Source organism: Sorex araneus, chromosome X (assembly GCF_027595985.1).
Source record: "Sorex araneus isolate mSorAra2 chromosome X, mSorAra2.pri, whole genome shotgun sequence".
Taxonomy (NCBI): Eukaryota; Metazoa; Chordata; class Mammalia; order Eulipotyphla; family Soricidae; genus Sorex; species Sorex araneus.
Window position 1 is genome coordinate 221,993,081 of NC_073313.1, and position 21,113 is coordinate 222,014,193.

The 21,113-nt window shown below is 32.2% G+C and overlaps 1 protein-coding gene across 1 annotated transcript in view; it reads left to right on the forward strand.

The window, feature by feature from the left end:
• Positions 1–332: 332 nt before the first annotated feature.
• Positions 333–21,113, forward strand: part of COL3A1 (collagen type III alpha 1 chain) — a 40,981-nt gene continuing 20,200 nt past the window's right edge. The window contains exons 1-15 of the mRNA XM_004601217.2: positions 333–417; positions 11,171–11,373; positions 11,636–11,686; positions 12,123–12,236; positions 13,624–13,698; positions 15,169–15,222; positions 15,666–15,719; positions 16,412–16,465; positions 17,265–17,318; positions 17,481–17,534; positions 18,139–18,192; positions 18,618–18,662; positions 18,798–18,851; positions 19,782–19,826; positions 20,638–20,691. Coding sequence (XP_004601274.1) covers positions 333–417; positions 11,171–11,373; positions 11,636–11,686; positions 12,123–12,236; positions 13,624–13,698; positions 15,169–15,222; positions 15,666–15,719; positions 16,412–16,465; positions 17,265–17,318; positions 17,481–17,534; positions 18,139–18,192; positions 18,618–18,662; positions 18,798–18,851; positions 19,782–19,826; positions 20,638–20,691 — 1,050 coding nt within the window. The remainder of the gene's footprint in view (positions 418–11,170; positions 11,374–11,635; positions 11,687–12,122; positions 12,237–13,623; positions 13,699–15,168; positions 15,223–15,665; positions 15,720–16,411; positions 16,466–17,264; positions 17,319–17,480; positions 17,535–18,138; positions 18,193–18,617; positions 18,663–18,797; positions 18,852–19,781; positions 19,827–20,637; positions 20,692–21,113) is intronic.

Sequence of the window (21,113 nt, forward strand, 5' to 3'; positions counted from 1 at the left end):
TCTAAACTTATATATAGACAAATGCACACAAGCTCCAGATGTGCTCTTTTCTTTTTTACTTTTCTGGTTGCGTCTTCTATAAGGGAAAAAGAAATATTAATCATTTCTTTCACTGCTAAGGGGATGGGTGCTGCTCTCATATTTCAGAAAGGGGCTGGAAAGTGAGGGAAGCCAAACTTTTTCCTATTTAAGGCCAAAGCAAAGGAATCTTAGTGGCTGAGTTTTATGACGGGCCCGGTGCTGAAGGGCAGGGAACAACTGATGGTGCTACTTTGAACTGCTTTTTCCTTTTCTCCTTCTTGCACAAAGAGTCTCATGTCTGATGTTTAGACATGATGAGCTTTGTGCAAAAGGGGACCTGGTTACTTCTTGCTCTGCTTCAACCCACTCTTATTTTGGCACAACAGACCCAAGAAGGTGAGTAGGTACTGATTTCAAGAAACTTTATGGGGCTTCTGTCTTAACTTTTCTCTACAAAAAGGGATAAAGGGAAAATGGGTTTTCTAAAAGATAATTTCTTCCATAAGCTTCCACTTGTGATTCGTAGAATTGACCGAAAGGTTGACGGTGTCTGTCACATCTGTTTAAAAACAATATTGTCATTTTTGTATTCCTATTTCTTCCTGTTGTTTAAGATAAAGATGTTCTTGAACTACCTTATTTTTACATTACCAGCACTGGAAACTTTTAAAATGCCTTTATAAAACTCCTCTCCTGGATTGTTAACATCTTGGAATGTTTCCCTAGGCAGTCTGGAAGTTATTGGTTTCTTGTAATACTTTGAATGTTCTCTTTTTGTACGCAGGGATCTTTGTAAAGATATAATGCTGAAAGTTGTTTTCCCAATAAGATAATGCTTTTTAAAATGCCATGCACTGAGAATAGTCATGGGAAAATACTAAACATTATTAGAATTGCTAAATACATTTCTGCAAAATGGAAAGAAGATATTATCTTAAATGTTTTCTACATATGGCAAAATGTTAAAAGCATTTTATCATTACTGTTTCTGTTGTTTTAAGCAGTCGGATGATTGTATAATAAATATTTTCCAATAATTTCAGTGTTTTCTGCATGTTTTACAGTTAAAAAGCACTCACGTTAATAAGAAAATATTTTAAAAATATATTTCCATTAGGAATTTTTTAATTTTCTGTAAATAAGGTAAAGATACTAGCAGTACCACTTCACTTTAAAAGGTTGGTTTGTTGTATTTTCTAATAAAAACAATCATTTTTGTGCTCTAATTTTGCTAAAAATGTTTTTCTCATTATTTGATTGAGTGAAAATATTTAATTCATGTTTCTCAAGATTATGAAATAATTGAAAAAGTTAAATGCAAACTTTTCTAGAAATATTTAAATGCTAAAGTTAAAGATGTTAGAAGTAATTGCATAGTAATCTCTACTTGTACATTTAAAAACTGATTACATATAAAGCTATTGCTTGTGCAAAAATGATCTTCTAAAAGTAGTTTGGGTTTAAATATCATATATATTTGATGTTCTCACAGGTCATATATGGAAGCAGGGGGACACCAGTAAACTTTCTTTAGATATATTCAGCCTGTACCACAAAGGAAAAGAAACACCCAAATTCCTTCTTTCTTCACTCCCCCTCCTCCTCCCACCTCTTCTCCCTTCCTTTCTCTGCTGCTGCCTTATCACTCCGCCCCTTTGGCTCCTTAGGACCTCCTCCTCCTCCTCCGCCCTCTCTTACACTCACTCATCACCCCACCCTTTCAGAGGCAAGTCCCTCTCTTTTCATTTCTCCTCTTAACTGATCTCTCCTTCCCTCACCCACAGGAGGCATCCCCTTGCCTATCAGATTTTTTTTCCTGTTTCTTCTGGCCTCCCCTCCTTTCTTTCCCAAGGTCTCTAAAACCTCCTTCCTCTCTTATGCCTCTTTCCTTTTGCTTCCCATCAGTGCCTCCCAGAAGATGCTCCAATTCCGTCCCGGACTAACCTGCCAAATGATGACCACATCAGCCACACATCATAAATTATCTTGATTTCTGAAAAATTACCAGAGTTCCCATTTATCAGAACAAACCTTTGCTTTCAGTTCCAGATATTGGCAAAACACATGCAGTTGATCTGTAGTTAGGATTTTTCCAAGTATCCTGGCTATTTTCTTCTCTTTAAAGGGGAAAAGCACATGTTTCGATACATTTACTGCCTTTCCTTCAAATAAGTCTCATTTAATATTTTTTCATTTTCTGTTTCGCTATGGAAAAATAAATCCTATGAAACTTTTCAGAAACATTTTTATGCTCTTACGTTTAAAGAAGTAAAAGGAATTTTTGTTTGACTCTTCTTTATCTAAAATTTTATTTTTATTCCAGAAAAAAATAAGGTTAAGTATTTTAAGACAGTATATCTTATAGTTCCTATACATTTTGGAAGAAATGTCTGCTGGTAAGTTAGTGCTTGGGAGTTAGCTGAGTATGTAGAACAGTGAGGACAGTAATATATAGTTCTGGGATACAGCTTTCTTTTACCTCCTTGAGAATCACAAAGAGAAATAGTACAACTCTAATGACACTAAAGTCTGGTTTACTCCAAAATTTTCCAGAGCAAAAATCATGTTCTCACAAAGAACTTTGGTCATTTTACAAATCTGTAAAAGTTTTATTTTATGCTTGTATTCCATTCCACCAATGGAGAAATGTGATCTGTTTTATATTTCCTGTGTTTATAAACATGCCAAAATTCAAGCACAAAGACTTGCCACCTAGTGTCCAACTGAGAAATGCCAACATAAAAGTTACACAGCTGTACTTCATAGTCTGTAAGTATATATAGAAATACCACATGTGTAGATTTTAAATATTAAGGAATGTTTCCCTATGAAGAGTTCATGCAATTTTCCTAAGCAAATGAGTATATTACTGATAAAATATTGCTAAATATCCACACACACAGTTATAATGGTAAGTGTTCAGAGACTATAAGTAAACTCGAATATTGTGGAAGATAAAAAATTCTATGTAAGTTACTTTTAAAATACTTTTAAATTCTCTGTTATAGACCTATGGTATATATGCTTTCATCACTGAAGATTTAATAGCTATCTAGTTAGCACAATTTTTCTAATATTGCTTTATGAAAACTGAAAGATAAACTTCATTATAAATAAAAGTATTCTTTTGAGTTTATATTTTTATACCCAATGATTCCAGCATGGTTATGTAATACATACTTTTTGCTGTTTCATAATTAGGTAGCTCTAAACAGATTCTGATAACCAGTTTTTAGAATATGTTAAAAGTCTATTTTCCATTATGCTTAGAGAGAAAAGTCATAATTAATCAAGTAATATTCAAAATTTCAGATTTATGCTGTCCCTCACATTAAACATGAAGCATATAATGAAAAAATGTAGCATGGAGATACTAGGAACTAGCAATTTTTTAGAAGAGTGTGCATAGCTACTCATATATTTTAGTGCTTTTAGTTAACATCTTAAATCTAAGAAATGAGAGCTAAGACTAGAAACAAAATTTCTGTCAACCTGGAGAATACAAAGACACATTAAATCCTGGTATCTGAGTTTTATTTTTATAGCTCTTTGTACTTGAAAGGGAAATCAAAAAATTGGATGCTATGCTAGGAACTATATGAGATAATATATATCAGAGATGAAAAATGATAGACTCAACTTTGAATTGATAATTTTTTTTAACAAGAGACTCATGATTCAATCAGATGTTACCATCGGTCTGTAATAACATAAATTCTAAGTTAACTATCAATGCAAATGTGTTTTTCATTCATGATACCTTGAATTCCCTCTGTGTCCCTGCAGTATTCAACATCACGTGACGTAAGAACATATGTACAAATGGATATTCTGTTTAAAGTTGGGGATTAAATAGTACTATACATGAAGACACAAAGCACAAATAATTCTTGGGGAAGAAGAAAAGGAAGTGATCATGAGACATTTAACTAGTTTAGATTTCAGGGTTGGTGTCTTAATCTATAGGTGACTGGGAGTTTTTTAGGAGTGGAGTTGTGATTATAATACCTCAGAAAAACCCCTTTCACTTTTACTGAAGCACAAATCAGATCCTGAGGTGTCACTCAGAGAGAAGAGTGCCATCTACTGAAAGCTCATGGTTCCCACACTGCCGGATTTTAGTGCAGACATCCAAAATTTATGTAGCCCAGTTCTTTCATTTTTTAACATCAAATGATATCACCACCTTGAAGTGATTACAGTGGATTTCTTAAGAGCTAACGTTTTAAAGATGAAAGATATCATTGCCTTTGCTGGATATGAAGAACATTACAAAGCGTCCAGATCTACAATAACTTTCTGGAAATGTCTCAGTGGACTGTTTCTTGTAAAACAGTTTGCCCTGGAAAAATAAAGCTTAGTCCTATTGGCTTCCATACTCAAAAAAAGAAAGAAAAAAAAGGAAAGAATGAGAATTGGGAGGGGGCTCGTAGCATATAAAAAATATTTAGAGTTTTCAAAGGGGAAACTTTGCCTGTTTCATGTCAAGATGGCAATGGAAAAAATGAGATAGCTTTTCCTACACAAACCATTTGCTAAGTACAATTTGGGACTTACATTAACCACTAAAACTTCTGTCTGTGCTTAATGAAAACACAGCAGAAGTGGATTCCTTTCGGATTAACTAATAAAACTCTTGTATTTTCCAGGACTGAGGTCAATAACTGCCATTTAGAGTACAATCTTATTAAATTAAATGAAAAGTTCCAAGTAAGGGACAAAACTTTAGGTCCTTAAGAGATGTAAATATCAAAGATAAAAGAATCCAGACAGGGCTTGTTTGTTTGATTGGTTTTTAAAGGGGTGGGGGCAGGGAGCAGGGTGGTTGGCCAAATTTGTTGTACTCAAGGGTAACCAAAGGCTCTGCACTTAGGAATCATTATTGGCCATGTTAAGGGGTCATATGTGGTACGACTTCTTTGACACCTAGAGTATTAACAGCAAAATCTTCTTTAAAAAATAGTGCTGAAATGTATTTCTTCAGAGTAATGTCATTTATTTTAATGAAAATTTAGTTTTTTCAGTATTTAGTTTGGAAGATGGCAAACAGGGACTGTATTCCTCAAGCTAATTAAAATTTACAAAAAAAAACCACTCTTCAGAGATGCATAATAGATTCATAATGTCCAAATTTAGAAGGGAACCTTCTAAGGAAATAAAAGTAATACTAATTGATTCATTTAGTAACTATATTTTTTGTAAATAAGTTTGTTAATGAACTTTCCTAAATAGGTTTTAGTATTAACAGCAAAATCCTAAGCATTATTTTAATTTTTGCTGTAGTTGCTTGCCCTGCTCTCTGATATGGTAAAATATATACTGGAATTCTTCATTGCACCTTAATCCTGATGATGGTCTGGATGTCATTTGAATAGCCTTAAGGCTGCAACTCTTCTTCAGAGGGACAGGAGAAAAGAAACAACAGGATTCAACTATAGATATTATCTTTCGGTTTTGAAAACAGAATTGATATGGTAGAGAACTGTTTCCACCCACTGCCCTTTAAAAAAAAATCTGCTTTTCAGGCTGGTTTTAAGATTACAGGGTTTCAAAATCATTTTGAAAAAAAGCTTTGAAGTTGACTTCTTTAAACCTAACCTATTCAGGAGATTGCAGAAAGGGTATAGAACGTAGTATTAAAGATAGTTTATAAATAACAATATCAGAGATAGCTTTGGTAGATTCAAATTTTCACTTCAACTCTTACCACATAAGCTTGGATAAATTACTTAATGTCTCTGTGTATCAGATTTCTAATGTATAAAAATGAGAGTCATGGCTGTTCTCATGCATCGGGCATGAAGTATGACTAAGTCAAACAATGTGAAGCACTCAAAACATCATCTACGATATAGGAGACATACAAATTGTGTCACTTTTAGTTCTAATACTAGCAATAAAGCTATTGCAACGAATAAATTTTTTAGTGATTTAGTGACGAGACTTAATGTGTAAAATTATCAGATGTAAAATTGAAATGTTTGTAAACCACAATAAAAATCTCCAATATTACTATAATTTGATACTAATCAGATTACATTATGTACAAAAAAGATTATTACATATGCAGCAGTTTTAATTTTATGTCCCTATAATTATTTTAGGGTGATATATTAATCATAATATTTACCTTAACATAAACTTCTTATTGGTGACTTAAAAATAATAAAAAAGATGATTGATAACATTTTTTGGTTCTTATGTTTGGTTTTAGTGGGGAAAAGGGTTAAACACGGTCTATCTTGTTCATGAAAAGAGAGGTGTTTTTTTTTTAATATGGTAGAGAACTGTTTACCTAAAAAGAGAAAATTATCTTTTATGGGCTGGAGCATTAGCACATTGGGTAGGGCATTTGCCTTGCACAAGGCCCAATTCCCAGCATCCCATATGGTCCCCTGAGCACCGCCAGGAGTGGTTCCTGAGTGCAGATCCAGGAGTAACCCCTGTGCATCGCCAGGTATGACCCCAAAAAGGAAAAAAAAAAAAACTTATCCTTTTATATAGGTTAAAACTTTCCTCCAAATTCCCTTTTTAAAACTTATTTATTATTTTTTAAAGATACTCTGATAGATATATGAGGTGTCATCCTTATATATTAAAAGGATGACAATTAAGGTGTCATCCTTAATCTCTGCTAAAATTAAACCCAGAGTACATTGGGTGTGGCCCCTCAAAAAAGATATGTTACATGATAGCTTCATTTTTCTTTATAAGTTAGGTCCTAATAAGGCAACATTTTAGTCTAATGTATTAGAGTAAATATATTTATTTACTTATAAATATATTTCAGGATCCTATTATGAAATAAACAGAAACAAGAAACATAAGAGACAGAATTGAAAATTAATTAAAAATTAGAGCAGGGAATTTTATTTTAAGCAACAACAATAAAAAAGCTACTGAGTCTATTACTTATCTATTAATAAAATGATATTATTTGCCTTTTATTTAACATTTTAAAATAATTAATATTTTAATTAAGCTTCTCTAATATAGAAAGGAATAAAGACTAAAAATGAAGTTATTATTTCTGAACCAAATTTTCTATTCCATTTCTAAATGTTTAAACTATCTAAGCTGAGTATTTTGTAGTAGTTCATCTTATTCATGGGAATTTGCTTCAGCCCCCCTAGTGGAAGCCTGAAATCACACATATCACTAAACCACAGAAGTACTCTATTTAGCATTATATACATATCTATGATGATGATCAACTTTAACTAAGACTCATTAATATATAAGTAATGATGACTTGGCTGGAGATAGTACAGCAAAGGGTGCTTGCCTTGCACATAGCTAACCAGGGTTCAATCCCGAGCATCCCATATAGTCCCCTGAGCCCACCAGGAGAAATTCCTGAGTGCAGAACCAGGAGTAATTCCCAAGCATCACTAGGTGTGGCACAAAAGAAAACAAAATTAACAATGACTGATAATAGTTAGAAAAATGACTGTAGTAAAACCTACGAAGATGCATCCTCTCAAAATATCGTATTGTCATCCTTCTCTTATGTGAGAATGATACAGTTCTTCATGCTGAGATAGAGTTGAATGATGTAGAAATTATGACCTAATTTTGCTAGACTACGATGGAGTTTGAAAAAGCTGGATAAGGATTAAGCTTCACATTCTGCTGGCTAGGAAATAAAGAGAGTTCATCATGCTTCTCAGAAGGAAGCACTACTTAAAATTTATAATGAACTTCCCATTGAATACCTTTTATGTGAGTTAACAACAGGCAACCAAAACCATGAAACGCAAAGTTGAGAATAAAATGGGAACTACTATATTTCTCTCAAACAAAACTATTTGTGACTTTGACAAATAAATGTTTTTCCACACAAACTAGTACATGATAATAAGACTGAGGGACTTACCTTCCTGTAAAACATATAGCCAATCATGTTTTGTATGTAAAACAAAACAAAAAAATAAAGCTGCATATAAGTTTCCATTCTTTCAATAAAATGCACAAAATCAGATCTCACTGATATCATCCATAAGTTTCTACGGAAACTGAATTAACAGATGGGCCTGTTTAAAAAAATCAACATAAAATAAGTTATGGAAATACACAAAGCTGCATTAATTCTTACTTTTAAATATTCAACTTTCTTCTTTTACTTAGAACACAACATTTTAAAGACAGAAAATCCTAAGATAACTCAACCAACCTTCACAATAAGAACTCTGGTTATAGAAATTTTACCATATATGATTTCTATTAAGTTTTGGAAATAAGAAATTAGTTAGCAATTTTAATTCCTAAAACATTGATATTTTAATGATTTTAATTGGTGTTTTATTATCACATATTGGTATTTTAATATTAATTTAAAAGTTGATATTGTGCTTATTTACTACTTTGCATAGTAGGTGAAAAATACTATTTTTCTCATAACATTTCTATTGCCCTTCAATGAATTTTTATGCCTCATTTTTATTATAATTTATGTAATGTGACTATAATAATATTAGTGTAAGAAGTACTGATGTACAATATTAATCCATCATAAGGCTCTGTTATCTCTAGTCTATCTCTTTTTAACCCCCAATTTCCCACCTAACCAGCACTCTAATTGGTAATCTATATGTTGTGTTGTGAACCCAAGAGTTTGTCACCATTTGATACTTCTCATTCCCTTCTTATGTCTCATTGTATACTACAGATTATTAGAATCATGTAATATTTGTCCTTCTCTGACTTACTTCAATTAACATGATAACCTCCAATTCCATAGCTGTTGCAACAAACTGCAAGAATTCATCTTTTCTTACAGCTGTATGATATTCCATTTTTTTTATATATACCACAGCTTTTTGATACTTTTATCTGTTGTTCGACATTTGGATTGTATTCATATCTTGGCTATTGTACTAGTACTGCAATGAACATATGTTTGCATATATATTTTGTGAATTAATGGTTTTGTTCTTTCTTCAATACTGTTTAAACATGGAAGCATTTTATTATTTATGTTAAGTTTAGCTAAATTAAGTTCTTAAGAAGAGATTGTATTTTAAATATGAGATCCTTAATTTAGGTTTCACTATTAACTTTATTTGTCTCTAATATGCATTATTCAACAGTTAATTTTTATAACAGAATTTATTTGTTAAAAGCCATTGATTTTATTTGTTAAACTCCTATAAAAACAATTATGATAAATACTTATTTTTTTCCTTTCTGTTCATTTTAGTCAAATATAATTGGAAAAACAGTACATAAAGAATGCAACACAATAATTTTACATGAATATATTGTAAAATAATTATAATTTTAACAAAGTTCAAATACATAATACAGTACTTAACTACCATGTTGTACAATAATAATATTCTTTGAGCACCTTAAAGTCTGAAGTCAGCATTGCTAATGAGAAAATCTTGAGATAAATTATCTTGAGATAATCCTTTGGATCATTTCATATAAAGTAAATTTAAAGTTTTTAGATAATTCATTTCTAGAAAACCAAAAATACATCACAAAATAAATTGAATAATTAATTTGAAGAAAAGCAGTCTATGCAAAAATGAAAGAATATATTTCATAAAATTTTATTAAATAATAGTCTATCTCTTTAAAACATTCAAACCTATATTTGCAATTGGTGAACTTCTTAAATGCAAGATGTAAGTTCTGTTTAGAGTGACAGAGAGTAATATGAAATAGATAGTTTCTCCAAACAAAGCATACGTGACACCATTTGAATGGTCTACTTTAGTTATATTGGTAAATATTTTGGCACTCAGTTTTCTTGTTCACTAAGCATGAAAGAATGTTCTTTTAAAGTTTCAGGGCTGGAGAGATAGTGCAGGGATTAAAGTACTTGCCTTGCAAGCAGCTGAGCCTGGTTCAATCTCGGGTACTATATATGGTCCTGAGCAGCACCAGGAGTGATCCTTTGGTGCTGAGTCAAAAGTAAGCAAATCTAGGTGTGATCCCAAAACCTAAAGAAAATTTTTTAATTAATACATTATATTTAAACACTATTTTTGTTTATTTAAATTGAATTATCATAGTTTACAATAGTGTTGAAATCATTATTATATAACTTCAGAGAGACACACCAGTCCCTTCACCAGAGTTTCAAAATCTCTTCATTTTCTTGTGACGACATCCCCCATTGCCTTGAGTTCCCTGTTCTATTATAAACAATCTGCCTTTTCAATATTCTCATAGATCTGTATCAAACACGGTGGAAGAATGATAATAACTTTTGCAAATAAATATATTCTTATGTCCTAACAACTTGAATAATGATACCTTTTTTTAAAAAATGGCTATTGATCTTGTTGGGAAATTTTAACACAAGATAAGAATGAGATTTCAGACTTCTTGTCTCATTAATGTTTCTGCACAAGATCACTAAAGTTATCTGCACACACATAAATGGAAATGAGCAAAGAAGGCAATTTCTGTAGAATATATAGGTTCTGAAAGTTTACATTCTCTGTGATTTTTCTCTAAATCACTTAACATCTTAAACACAATACATTTAACATAGACATTAATGATTTAAAATCATTTATGGACAAATATAGTTATGAAATCTTAAAAGTGATTTCCATTTTGTTTATAGACTCCAGAGAGAAAAAAATCTCAAGACCCAGTCAAATGTCTCTTCGCCACAGGCAACAGAAAGGATACTTGTTCACAACTTACCTCCACCCAAGCAGGTCTCTTTCAGAGACTTTTAAAAAAATCTTGGCTATGAGAAAATTTGCTGTTTCACAAAAATAGAAACACTAAACAGTACATTATTTGTTCTTTGAAAAATTTTACAAATGTCTAGAAACTTATTTATTTAGTTAATCGCATGACAAACTATCTTGAGTAATCCTCAAGAACTATAGTTCTATTTAACCACAATGCTGTAAGAATTGAGACCCAGTTTTATTTTGAGGAATTCTAAATTAATTCATGGTTAATCGTTCCTGGAATTTCAATACCTAAGATATAATGAAAGCCAAGCTTGATTTTGGTTGAAGCAAATTTTTGACCATTTTATTTTAATACACATACTAGAGCATTTTCACCAATTCATACAATGAAGAAATGATTCATTCAAACTATTTCCACCTTGGTTGTTAGAAAGCATCCTGGCATCAACAAAACTCACATTTCAACCCTCTAACTTATTTTCTAGCAATTGACGGAGGATGCTCCCATCTTGGTCAGTCCTATGCGGATAGAGATGTCTGGAAGCCAGAACCATGCCAAATATGTGTCTGTGACTCAGGATCTGTTCTCTGCGATGACATAATATGTGACGATCAAGAATTAGATTGCCCCAACCCAGAGATCCCATTTGGAGAATGTTGTGCAGTATGCCCACAGCCTCCAGCAGGTGTAAGTTTAAAGAAAAAGCCATATTCCGTCAAGAGTCAGACTGAAATACATGGATAGCTCCTATATCATAGGAGCTTAAAAGGATATGAAAGATATCTATCAAATAATTGTTCTGAATTATAAGTAAAATAATGTACATTCCATTTTAAAACTAGACAATGGATGCAATTTAAAATAAAAAGTGCATATGCAAATTGAAACACACCTAATGAGAAAATCCATCCATTTTTTTCTTATTTTATCTGTCTTTTCCATTCATTAGCCTACTCGACCTCCTAATGGATATGGACCTCGAGGCCCTAAGGGAGATCCAGTAAGTAAATGTTCTTCAGTGAAAGGAATTAAGGTTAATGATAGTTTCTGGGATAATTTGATGTATAGTTTTTTGCCTTCTAAAAACCTTTCATATTTGAACTTTTATCACCCACAGATTTCCTATAGACCCCCTATATTTAAATGACATAAAAAAACAGAAACATAAGAGATAATTTTAATTTATTTATTCCTATTGTCAATTTGAAGTATATGTAGGCCAACATGCAAAAGAATAAATTACATTGAAAATATTTATAATATTTAAATAACAGATTTGTGAGTTCCCACAAAAAACATCACCTCTGTTGATTCCTCATAATATAAAGCAGAGAAACTATAACTTGGTAATAATTATAGTAATAATAGAGTTTATAATAACAACTATGGTTTATAGTGAATAACAGGTTCTTTCTGCTATTTTTTTTTAATTTCAGGGTCCTCCTGGCATCCCTGGGAGAAATGGTGATCCTGGTGCCCCAGGACAACCTGGTTCCCCAGGTTCTCCCGGTCTTCCTGGAATCTGTGAATCATGCCCTACTGGTGGTCAGGTAATGTCTTTTAGAACTAAAATATGCCCCTTTTAAAACTAATGAGTTTCCTTATTCATTGATGCATTGATTCCTTAATATCTCTAAGAATTATCCTATGAAATTAAGAATCAACCCATCAGTTCCCAAAAGAATTATCCTAGAAAATTAAAGAATTTTGATAACTTTCTAAAAAATAGTTTTAAGAATTTCTTTGTAACCATAATGGGAAAAATCTCTGAAAGATGGGATAAAAAGCACTAGGATAACAATGAAGACTCCATACTGACTTCAAGTCAGTAGGATTTTTAAACTCAAGCAATTGCTCTTGTCAAGCGTTCAGGGTACAATACTCCCCCAAAAAGGCATGTAAACCACCGCATGTGAAAGATAACTCAAAAAGAGAATAAAATTTTTATTTCTGAAGCTTTGAAAAATTCTAAAATACACACGTCACTATGAGATTAAAGAATGTTTTTAAATATTAGTTGAATAGAAAGCAGGGGTTTTATCATCAAATATATTCTTATTGTTGTAACCAAACAGGTCTATTGGTTATTCTACAATTCAAAATAAAATGTACCCCAAAGAAGTACAATAGCAGTAATTAACTGCATCTTTCCATTATTTTGTGATTATTTTCCTTGGGATATTTATTTGGTAATAAATATGTTGGATATATTAGCTATAAGTCAAGAGATAAGAGTTTTTAATTTAATTATTCATTACTCAAAGAATATGTTGTCCTCTCCAATTCTCTGTTAAAAATGAGAAGGTAAGATTCTATAATCTCAAGATTCAGTCTCAAAATGTCTGTGATTTATATTTTTAGAGCTGTGAATATTGCCTAAAAATAATTTAAGTGAAGATATATTGTAGTAAAATGTTTGGGATTAATATTTCATACATTATTAGATGAAAGATGCAGAAGGAAGTATTTCTGTAGCATATCCAATATCTTAAGCTACAGATAGTTAGCTATGTTAAGCTGCAACACAGTAGCACTGTCGTCCATTGTTCATCAATTTGCTCCAGTGGGCACCAGTAAAGTCTCCACTGCGAGACTTGTTACTGTTTTTGGCATATTGAATACACCAAGGGTAGCTTGCCAGGCTCTGCTGTGCAGGCAGGATACTATCGGTAGCTTGCCAAGGTCTCTGAGAGAAAAGGAGGAATTGAACCCGGGTTGGTCATGTGTAAGGCAAATGCCCTCCCCACTGTGCTAACATATCCAGTCTATGTTACACAAGATAATTAAATAATATATACCACACCCTCCGTCTTGTAGAGGTTTTTTTTTTTTTTTTACCAATGAATGGTAGATGTTGCATGCAGTACTTTTCTATGTATTTGTAAAGGATTATAACCTATTTATAAAAATAATATCTGTCTTTTCTCTTTGTTGTAGAACTATTCTCCCCAGTTCGATTCATATGATGTCAAGGCTGGAGGAGGAGGTGGAGGAGGCTTTCCCGGCCCAGCTGTATGTACAAAAGTTTCTCAGAATTTTAAAACATTGTTTAGTTTACTTGAATGTTTATTCTTGAATGTTTATTCTTCTGATAATACAATACTATGGAATTGTACAAAAAAGTTAAAAGTCTCTTACACCCGGGAAAAATTGTCGTATTTTCATAATCATTCTCTTCTAATTCATTTATTTCCATATTGCCTTTCATTTTACATTCTCATTTTATTTATTTTATGCTTTACTTTCATACAATCAGTGCTATATGCAGGGTCCACTTACCTTCATGCTTAGGCCACCACACTCATATATTTCATAATTTTTTTAAAAAAATATCTTTCCAATGTCTTATCCAAAATTATTTTAAAAACTTTTTATATAAAAACATTGTTTTAGAATCAGGAGGAACAATACTAGGGAAAATTCTCATTACACTGTCAGTAGCAGGTACATAAGTATAATTGAAATATTGCACTGGATTCTCTGAGAGTATAGAAAATTGCTATCCAGACCGGTGGGTCACATACTTATGACTTAAACATCATAAAAGTCAAAATTTTAGTCAACAGATCCAAATGATTAACTTAATTCAGACCCCTGAAATTGATATAGATCTTAACATAATTTAATAAATTTGTAAAGCTGGAAGTTAGTGTATTGTTTTATCATTCTTTACCAGAAGAAAAACATAACAGCTAATATTACCCAACTACATTCACAAATAACAGTGAATTTTTGGGGGTTCAGATAAAAAAATTTCGATTAAACTAAAAATCAACTATCACTAACATACCAGGAAAGGGTTTACAAAAAATAATTCAGTCTATTGCATGGCAGAGCCTGGCAAGTTACCTGTGGTGTATTCAATATGTCAAAAAACAATTACAATAACGGGTCTCATTCCCCTGACCCTGAAAGAGTCTCCAATAGGGCAGCATTGGGAAAGATGAGTAAGGAGAGGTTGCTAAAATCTCAGAGCTGGGATGAATGAAGACGTTACTGGTGCCTGCTCGAGCAAATAGATGAACAAAAGGATGACAGTGATGTAGTGAATTCAGTCTATTGTTTTAAATTTTTAATATTTGTATTTAAAAATAGAAAGGCACAACACTAAAAGTTTTTCAGTTTAATCTATATTCTGCATAATAATGAATCCTGTTACCATTTATATGTATTTATTACATGTGTAGTTTTCATATGCACATGTAAACTTCATGCTAGCGTCACTATGTTATGCAGTACCTTACACTCCTCTGTACTATCTGGTCCCGAAAATTTCTCTTAGTATATTTATTTCCTTACTGAGATGGTCATTATAGGTCTCTAAAAGCAAACATTTTCATGAAGTTATACATAATTAGATGCAGTTGTCCTAATTTTATACATGTCCCTATCATTCCCAAATAAAGACTTCTTTTTGATGCACGAATCATATGCATTTCTGATTAATTTAATTTATAGTAATCATTCAAATTTATATTCTAGGGTCCTCCTGGTCCTCCCGGTCCCCCTGGTACATCTGGTCATCCTGGATCTCCTGTAAGTATAGCTTGGTAGTATTTTTTATTTATATATTTTAAGTATATGAGCTAGCACATATATTACTGTAATTTTTCTATCCTTGCAAGTATTGTTCTTATTTCATATAGGTATCCAACTAAAATTAATTATTCCTTCAAAGATTTTGGAATTTCATATGTATTTGCTCCCCTCACACAGATATTGATAGTTGAAACCTTGGTAAAACAATCATGCTTCTTAGCATGCAATATGGTTAAATGTTTGAAATAGTTCTGTTTCTAAGGAATGAAGTAAAGAAAATAGAATAATCAAACTTCATAGTCATTTGAAAATGGTTTCAATATTTAAAACTGGAATGAAATCTTATTTAATTTACAAGTCAAATTTTTATTGGCTAGCATATAATTAAATCATTTGAAGATTAAATTATAAAAATATTTACATATTATTCTATTCTTTAGGGTTCTCCAGGATACCAAGGTCCCCCTGGTGAACCTGGGCAAGCTGGTCCTTCAGTAAGTAACATATTACCTACATTTAATAAATTGACATTTTTATATAAAACCATCACATTATAAAGTGTAACCATGGATTCCTAAAAAGTACCAATTAAAACTGTGCTACTTAAAAGACTTAAATAAAACTTTTGTAACAGTTAAAATGGTTTTCAAATTCTTTTTGGACTCTTTCAATGATATAGATATTTTACAAGAAATTCCTTGGTTTGTCCATTTTCTACATAAATTCACTTACTAGTAAATAAATTCACTACAAAATTGTCTGTTAATTTACATTAAATATTCCTGCTCCCTCAGTTAATCTCATATCTAATTCTAATTCATACTTTAGCTTAATTTAGCTTAAATAAATATGATCTAATAAAGCCCTCCAAGATAACATGACTGTGTAAAAAAAGAAGAAATGTAATATTAAATGAATTCAGTTTTTCAAAACACTCATGTTCTTTGGTTACATAAATGCATAAGTAATATGAAACATAGATACATGATATTTTAAATTTTTCATCAAGATTAATAGTAAAATTAAGATATAATTTAAGTTTAATGTTAATTTATTTCTATTTTAATGAATAGAAATTTGAGGGTATTTTCTAAAAAGAAGTCCCTTCCAGGAATATACATAATACACATGACTATGTTAAAAGAAAAATGTATAAAATATTTTTTCTTTTATTTCTCTTTTTTAGGGTCCTCCAGGACCTCCTGGTGCTATAGGTCCATCTGGCCCTGCTGGAAAAGATGTAAGTTTTTAAGAACTGAATGAGTGATGATACAGAAAAAAATTAACAACAGTTTCTAAATAGCATATATTTTCTGTAAGAATTTCAAGAAGAGTCAGCCTTGTTCAAAGAATAGGTTATGTCGTTTTAAAAACATCAAAGTTTCGTTTGCTTACGGAGTTGGGAGTTTGTTTGTTTTTGATGTTGTTTTGCCTGAAGGAACTTCTTAGGGCCCCCAGGACACTCCTGACATTGTCTAACCTTCCCAGCTGGATGGTTCAACACTGAGCTTTAAGGACACAGAACTGCTAGGTCTCCGATATTGGGAGTCAATTGAGTCATACCTGGTGGGTTTGGGGTGCCATGCGGTGCCAGAAACAGAAATTGGGGCCTTGAGCATGCAAATCATGTGTTGCAACTCCTGAGTTAATTAACTGGTCCCAAATAGGTGATTGATACCTTAAGGAAGTGTTGAATCATATAAATCTTTGAACCTACAGAGCTATATAGCTTTTTTTAGAAATTCAAACTAGAAAATATTCCAAATATTGTTTGGGCTGTTAAGAAGATTCAGTTCACATTAAATCACTTTCTCATTTAATTTCTCATGGAATATTTTTATAATATTATTGTAATGAATCACCTTGAGTTATTGAGAGCTTATCTAGGTGGAAGAAAGCATGTCTCACCATTAAACTCTTAGCCCAAGCATTTTGATCAATCCTTTGTGAGAAGAATTCAAAGAAATTTGTTCCTTAATTGACTGCATTGTTTTTTTCCCTTCCAAAAGCACATATCTATTCTTGTTTTCTTCACTTAGGGGGAATCAGGAAGACCAGGACGACCTGGAGACAGAGGACTCCCTGGGCCCCCTGTAAGTCCTTAGCACTCAATGCACTTATTGAAATAATCAGAGCCATCTTAGCATGAAAATTATTATACAATTCAATTGAATTACACTAACAAAGACATTTCTGTACTGAATTGTGATCGTATTTGCAGTTTCTTTAATATTGTTTCAATTTATTGTATTTAGGGTGTCAAAGGCCCTGCTGGTATGCCTGGCTTCCCTGGTATGAAAGGACACAGAGTAAGTCATTTTTTAATGGACCTAATTGGGCTTTATTTGTCAATTTAATAACACAATTGAATGTGTGTCAACCTGGTTCATTCTTAAAACTAGCTATATTTTTCTAATCATTAGCTTTCATACATTTATTGACTTCATGAAAAAAAATGTAAGATTAGCACTTATCTTCTTATCTTCACTATCAGATAAAAAACTGAAAATATGTTACTAAGAATTGAGTCCAAAATTTGTCAACTTAATTGAAATAAAAACTACAAAACTAGTATTTTTCGCTCTTCAGTTACAACAACTTTTCAATTGCATGGAACATACAGTTTAATTAGGTTGGAACATTTTTACTATAAAATCAATCAAAAAGTTTTTAATATATGTGAAATTGCTTTAAATTATTTAGATAAATGTATAAAACGGTATTATGTGCTACCACACATGATATATTGAGTGTCTCTGGGTCCCAGCAGTGCTGTAGAAACCCCCACCCCAATAGCATAATGTGAAAAAGCTAGCTATAAAAAAATTCAGTGTAAAGAGTTCAATAATTCAGGACTATTAGTCAATTTTAGTAACCTATGCTTTTGTTTTGTTTTTTTCTTTTATTTCATAGGGTTTTGATGGACGGAATGGAGAAAAGGGAGAAACTGGTGCTCCTGGATTAAAGGTGAACCAAAAAGTCCTAGTTCCATAAGTAAATTAATTGAAATACTAAAGCAATATAAGATTTTTATTTGGAGCCTTGACTTTTTCTAAAATTTGAATTAAATTTTCCGTTTCAGGAACGAAACAGTGACTAACTGATATACTTTTAATATTAAGGCTTTGATGAAAGTAGCTTGAATAATCTAGGTTAGAAATCAATGAGAATCCTTAAATAATTCATTAATTACTTCTGTTTCTTCTTCGATTTCTCAAAATACAGAATTTGGCATTTATGATAAATTTTTAAAAAAGCTAACCAAAAAGTTTTATATTTGTAAAATGTGTATCTTTTCTGTGGGTTCCAGAAATTGCCTCAAAAAATTTTTTTAAAACTATTAAGTTTATGCTCTTGTCATACAGAGTAGTTAACATTTTGTATGTTTTTAGGGTGAAAATGGTCTGCCAGGTGAAAACGGAGCTCCTGGGCCTATGGTAATTCTATTACTACAATATAATTTTCAGTTTTATTGTTAACCATCTAGCACAAAGATTGCTTTGCTGCCCTTTCAACTGTTCTTATACATGTCAAGTTTAAAGTAAAACCATACCTTCCATTTGTTCCTGTAGGGTCCAAGAGGCTCTCCTGGTGAGAGAGGACGACCAGGACTTCCTGGGGCCGCTGTGAGTATTGTTCCTGACACCACAAATTCTGTTCAGAATTAGAGGGAGGGCTTTGGGAAGCTTGGGGGAGGGATATGGGCATACTGTGACAGGTATGGTGTTGGAATATGAACAAGAGAAACCATCATTAAAAATATCTGAAAAGCAAAAGGAAAATTTATTTTCTAGAAAATATCTTTTAAATTTATCTCCATAAAATTTTAGCCATGATTTTAGGGAAATACATGTCTTAGGAATTATTATACTTAAATAGTCGAAATGACATCTGCACTTATATGTTCATCGCAGCACTATTCACAATAGCCAGAATCTGGAAAAAACCCGACTGCCAACCAGATGACTGGTTGAAGAAACTTTGGTACATCTATACAATGGAATACTATACAGCTGTTAAAAATGAGGTCATGAACTTTGCATATAAGTGCATCAGCATGGAAAGTATCATGCTAAGTGAAATGAGTCAGAAAGAGAGAGAGAGACAGACATAGAAAGATTGCACTCATCTGTGGAATATAGAATAACAGAGTAGGAGACTAACACCCAAGAATAGTAGAAATAAGTACCAGGAGGTTGACTCCATGGCTTGGAAGCTGGCCTCACATGCTGGGGAGAGGGCAACTCAGAGAAGAGAACACCAATTATTATACTTTAGAGATTTGGTGTGCATACGTTTTGACAGGTGTTGATTATCATGAGAGTCAGTAAAGTCTCATTCATTTTAGTAAAACACAGAATCACACTCATCTGCCATACAGTCACTGTATGAATGATATTTTTCACATTTTGACTCTAAGATATATAATAATATGTTTAAGGAAAAGTCAACTCAATTCAGAATTTTAACCAAATATTAGTTTTGGAAGTTAATGCTTGTGAACAATATTTCAGAGTTAATAAAATATTTAATAAAGATAAGTATCTCTTTTTTAGGGATCTCGAGGTAATGATGGTGCTCGAGGAAGTGATGGACAACCAGTAAGTCTAAGTTACTTTTTAATCCAACCAGATTTGCTTTAGGAAAATAGAGATATTATAGATTGTTAAATATATAGCATATGGGGGCCGGAGCGATAGCACAGCGGGTAGGACGTTTGTCTTGCACGCGGCCGACCCGGGTTCGATCCCTGGCATCCCATATGGTCCCCCAAGCACCGCCAGGAGTAATTCCTGAGTGCAAAGCCAGGAGTCACCCCTGAGCATCGCTGGGTGTGACCCAAAAAAAGAAAAAAATATATATATATAGCATATGTATACTAACATATAACATTTATACAGAAATATAAAAACATAGGAATATACTATGATCTCTATAATGTTAACAAAATATTATTCTAATAGACTCCAAATTCAACATTGTTTATAAGTAACTGATTCAAACTTCTACTGAGTAAACAAAATCACTATTGCACTCCTTCATATACTTGACCCATTGCTATTACCTGTATGGTGCTTAAAATGTAAGTGAATATCCAGTGTGCCTGTGTAAGCCATGACAATTAACAGATCATTAAAAATATAAACTATGTAATTATGTTTTATAATTAAATTCCAGAATTAAATCATTTGTAGAACAAAAATGTGTATATAATGATAGGTAGTAAAGTGTTCCTAAATTTAGGTTTTATTCTCCTTTTGTTTTGTCACATTTTTCTCCATATTATATGCACTCATTAGCAATAAATTTTATTATTATCTATATAGCTATTCTTGTACTCGCTTACTTACAAGTGTTAACTATTATTAGTTCCTTGTTTAGAAGCTTTGAAATTGTATTTTACTTTGTCAGGGTCCACCCGGTCCCCCTGGAACTGCAGGATTCCCTGGTTCTCCTGGTGCTAAGGTAAACATGTATTTCAGTAATTATAAAATATATTGGAGACAACAAAATAATGAATTGCTTCATGAAAGTAATTACTTTTTACCATTCAAGGTCATACCTGTTAATCTATGCAAACAGATGTTTATAGTTTCATTCTTAATTCCAAAAGGGGTATTGTTCCTGGCATTCAATTAGCCTAATAGCTCTTCTTTATTTTTGTTTTTTTTCTTTCTGTTATCTTATCAGATGCTGTCTCTCCAAGTCTCTTTCTGGATAGAGATAGCTTAGGCATATACACAGTGACCCCTTTTCTCTGCTTTCATTATCAATGATTATTTCCTTTAAGTAGCGTACACTACTCCAGACATCAGAAACATGTTTAAACATTAAAAATAAACAGGATCGGTGGCTATAAGTGACTGAGAAGCTGACCTTTAGGGTTC